The sequence below is a fragment of the Dendropsophus ebraccatus genome, chromosome 15, assembly GCF_027789765.1.
Source record: "Dendropsophus ebraccatus isolate aDenEbr1 chromosome 15, aDenEbr1.pat, whole genome shotgun sequence".
NCBI classification, from domain to species: domain Eukaryota; kingdom Metazoa; phylum Chordata; class Amphibia; order Anura; family Hylidae; genus Dendropsophus; species Dendropsophus ebraccatus.
This window is the reverse complement of record NC_091468.1, coordinates 75,730,605-75,735,604: the sequence shown is the minus strand read 5'-3', so window position 1 is coordinate 75,735,604 and position 5,000 is coordinate 75,730,605. Positions and strand designations below refer to the sequence as shown.

Below are 5,000 nucleotides of genomic sequence, written 5' to 3'. Positions count from 1 at the left end.
TGTAAACTGCCCACAGCAGCCAATCACAGCACCTCTTTCATTTTAGCAGAGTTGAGAGCTGAGCCGTGATTGGTTGCTGTGGGAGCTGAGCTGCGATTGGCCGCTGCCAGAGTTGAGCTGCGATTGGCCGCTGCCAGAGTTGAGCTGCGATTGGCCGCTGCCAGAGTTGAGCTGCGATTGGCCGCTGCCAGAGTTGAGCTGCGATTGGCCGCTCTGGGCAGTTTACACCAGTCTATATTTTACACCCTTTGTTAAATCCCCCCTAAATGTCTATTGGGATTTCTAGAGATTAATCCCCTAAAACCACCTATCACACTCCTCCCTCTACATAAATTGGCAAAATTACTTTGGCGTCAAGGTAAAAAAAAAAAAAAAAATCTAAATTGAAAGATACTGGGGGAGATTTATGATGTAAACTGCCCATAGCAACCAATCACAGCTCAGCTTTCAGCTCTGGTAGAATAAAAGAGGAGCTGTGATTGGCTGCTGTGGGCAGTTTACACCCTTTCATAAATCTCCCCCACTGTGTCTGAAAATCCCTTCCTGGACAATGCTTACTTCTCATGATGGTTCTACAGTATGGAAAGCTTATAGTGTTTGTACTATTGGAGACTTATAGGAGAATTATGTATGTCTTTCCCCAAATGCAGTCATGGTTTGTTGTTCCCTGGACACAATTCTATCACTTTACACACAGGTAAGCATTGGGCGTTGTACGCCCTGATAGGGGTCCCCAAATCACAGGGTCCACAGGGGCAGGTATGTATAGTACACTACACTTCCGGGTACAACTTTTATCTGAGATTATGGCTGCTAACCCCCTACCTTTGCAGGACGATTGGGCACAAACCCTGTCCACATTTAATAATGATGACTGAAAGGAAATGATGGAATCCCATTCACGTCTCACCAGCCGCCAATAACAAATTTATACAGTTACATATTATTCATCAATCGTATCTAACTCCACTACGATTGTTCTGTATGAACCGTCTCCCGTCATCGGAATGTTTATGATGCTGTGCAGCAGATACAGACCTCCTCCATTTAATTTGGTGGTGTCCACCCATAAGAAATTACTGGCAGGAGGTGTTCGACTTCCTAACCACTTTAATTGGGATGCTAGTTCTTGAGATCTGTCTATTGGGAATGTTGTCGGAGGAGCAATGGAAGCACCAGAAGCATATGTTTTTTTTTAAGAGAAGCGGTATTGTATTAAAATGGATGGACACCACCTACCCACATTACAGATGTGGAAACTGCCAGTGAACTCCATTTTACCATATGAAAAAGTGATCTCTCAAAATAGGGGATGCCAAAATAAATTCTCTAAGATATGGGAGGGATGGAATTCATCACTGGTTTTCTCTGCCTCTAGTGAGCTCCTGCATAGCAGTCAGTCACTCTGCCCGGGGACCAGACTCTAAGGGAGACGGTATTTGAGGGAACAAAATGTTTTTCTTTTTTTCTTTTAACTGTACCCATGAACCAATGTTATTGTTGTGCTTTTCATCCCTTGGAACTTACCCTAATAATTTTACTGTGTATGATAGATAGAAATCGTAATTATTTATTCATGATTTAATCGTACACCTGCAACAGTTTTTCAATAAAACAAGTTAAAAAAAAAAATCTATAAGTTTCTGGCCTCATTTGATGTGGGAAGAAAAAAAAATGCCCGAGCTTCCTTTTAACATTTGAACCTTTACAGTCTAGTTACCTCGCTTTCTTTTATATTTCAGGATCTTGTGCACTGGCATAGACAAAATGGCAAATCCCATCACCACAACCATGACAGAAGACTACACTATAGACTACGGGGAAGAAACATTTTGCAGTCAGGAAAGTGTCAGAGTGTTTTTGAAAACCTTTATACCTCTTACATTTTCCTTTATATTTCTATTCGGACTTGTGGGAAATATACTGGTAGTGATCACATTCAGCTGCTACAAGAAAAGGAAAACCATGACGGATATCTATCTCCTTAATATGGCGATAGCGGACATTCTGTTTATTTGTACCCTTCCATTTTGGGCAGTCTATTACTACGATCAATGGATTTTCAAGGACTTCATGTGCAAATTGGTCAGAAGCATTTATGCAATAAATTTCAATTGCAGTATGTTGCTGTTGGCATGCGTGGGCATCGATAGATACGTGGCTATTGTACAGGCGACTAGGTCGTTTCGGTTCAGAACGATGGCTTTGACCTATAAACGTGTGCTCTGCTTTTCACTATGGATGATTTCTGCAGTGCTCTCCACCATTACATATATATTCAGTGAATGCTATACAACCAATGGAAACCGTCTGGCTTGTGAAGCACGTTACCCTGACTATCTGGAAGCCTCAAAATGGAAATTAGCGGTTTTAGCTGTTGAGATCAGCGCAGGATTTCTCATTCCCTTTAGCATCATGGTTTTTTGCTACGTCTCTATCATTAAAACCCTCTTGCAAGCCAAAAATTCTCAAAGACATAAAGCGATCAATGTAGTTGTCATAGTGGTCATCGTGTTCCTGGCGTGCCAACTTCCATATAATGTCATCCTAGTGAAAAAAGCCGCAAAACTGACAGATCAAAAGCCAAGCTGCCAAGAAAGAATAAGTGACTCTTACTGGTTATTTTTAACAAGGACGCTGGCCTATTGCCACTGCTGTCTGAACCCAGTCATCTACGCTTTCATCGGGGTCAAATTCAGAAATTACTTTTTGAAGATAATTCAGGATCTCTGGTGCTTTAGAAAAGTTTTTCTGCATAGAACTCGCTGGTCAAGAGCGTCTTCTGACATCTACTCCTCAAGGAAGACAAGTGAAGTGTCTGTAAGTGAAGGGGGCTCCTCTTTTACTGTATAACGTCACGTCATCAACATCATTGTAACATTATAAACCATCGACATACCATAGCAATTGGTTCTGGGAAGACAATGTAACCTTTGTATGCAGAGTCCATAACTCAATGGAAAACATGTAATTGGTTCCAGTGTCCCCAAAAATATTATCCAAAGGAAGAAATCATAAAAGAATAAGGAAAATAAGCACAAACTCAATATTACCTGAATATTTAATAAACGGCAGTATGGGGACTAAAATGTTCAATTTGCATGTGGAAAATGACAGAAGTGCAAAAATACACTGTGTGAACATGGCCTTAGCAAAACCACAAGTCCCAGCAGGTCTAGAAGGTCTTCTATGCTAGGAGTTGTAGTTCAGAACAGGTGAAAAGGGGATTCCTAAATATATATACACACATACATATATATACATACACACACACACACACACACACACACACACACACACACACACACACACACATATCCCAGACCCCTATAATATATATATATATATATACATACATACATACAGTGGTACCTTGGTTTAAGAGTAACTTGGATTAAAAGCGTTTTGCAAAAAGAGATCACAGATTTTCAAAATTGTTACTTAATGTAAGAGCTCCCTGTACTGGGTGGGAGTGGGGAAGGGGCACAGTTTGCATAGTGGGGGTCTACAGTCCTGTTCTACAGTCCCTGCAGTCTCTGTCATCCCTTGTGTTTCCCATCCTCTCCATTCCTGCTATAATGTACCTGCACTCACAGTCAGCTATACACACTGCTGTCACTGTCCTCCTGCACAGCTCTATGATTCTCACTTCCTGATTGGTCCATGCTGACACACACCCCTTCCCCATTGCTGTCATGTGACCACACAGACTCTGACAGCAGCCCTGCTTCTCTATTCTATCCTGTTGTACTAAGCTACTGAATTATGGGGTTCTGCAGCTCCATCCTGTATCTACAAACTGCTGCTGTAATATCAGGGTTATGCAGTTACTATACATTATATACCACATGCTGCTATACTGTACAGTAATTATATATCACATATCCAGCTGCTGTGTTATCAGGGTTATACAGTTACTATACATTATACACCACATGCTGCTATACTGTACAGTAACTTATATATCACATATCCAGCTGCTGCTGTGTTATCAGGGTTATACAGTTACTATACATTATACACCACATGCTGCTATACTGTACAGTAACTTATATATCACATATCCAGCTGCTGTGTTATCAGGGTTATACAGTTACTATACATTATATACCACATGCTGCTATACTGTACAGTAACTTATATATCACATATCCAGCTGCTGTGTTATCAGGGTTATACAGTTACTATACATTATACACCACATGCTGATTGCTATACTGTACAGTAACTTATATATCACATATCCAGCTGCTGTGTTATCAGGGTTATACAGTTACTATACATTATATACCACATGCTGCTATACTGTACAGTAACTTATATATCACATATCCAGCTGCTGCTGTGTTATCAGGGTTATACAGTTACTATACATTATACACCACATGCTGCTATACTGTACAGTAACTTATATATCACATATCCAGCTGCTGCTGTGTTATCAGGGTTATACAGTTACTATACATTATACACCACATGCTGCTATACTGTACAGTAACTTATATATCACATATCCAGCTGCTGCAGTGTTATCAGGGTTATACAGTTACTATACATGATATACCACATGCTGCTATACTGTACAGTAACTTATATATCACATATCCAGCTGCTGTGTTATCAGGGTTATACAGTTACTATACATTATACACCACATGCTGCTATACTGTACAATAACTTAGCAATAACTGTGATATATAAGTTATTGTACAGTATAGCAGCATGTGGTATATAATGTATAGTAACTGTATAACCCTGATAACACTGCAGCAGCTGGATATGTGATATATAATTACTGTACAGTATAGCAGCATGTGGTATATAATGTATAGTAACTGTATAACCCTGATAACACAGCAGCAGCTGGATATGTGATATATAAGTTACTGTACAGTATAACAATCAGCATGTGATGTATAATGTATAGTAACTGTAACCCTGATAACACAGCAGCTGGATATGTGATATATAAGTTACTGTACAGTATAGTAGCATGTGGT

The 5,000-nt window shown here is 39.9% G+C and overlaps 1 protein-coding gene across 2 annotated transcripts in view; it reads left to right on the top strand.

The window, feature by feature from the left end:
- Nucleotides 1-3,177, top strand: part of LOC138774191 (C-C chemokine receptor type 6-like) — an 8,949-nt gene extending 5,772 nt beyond the window's left edge. For both annotated transcript variants that reach the window (XM_069954842.1, XM_069954843.1), the window contains exon 2: nt 1,743-3,177. In XM_069954842.1, coding sequence (XP_069810943.1) covers nt 1,743-2,853 — 1,111 coding nt within the window. In that variant the 3' untranslated portion in view covers nt 2,854-3,177. The remainder of the gene's footprint in view (nt 1-1,742) is intronic.
- Nucleotides 3,178-5,000: the final 1,823 nt, after the last annotated feature.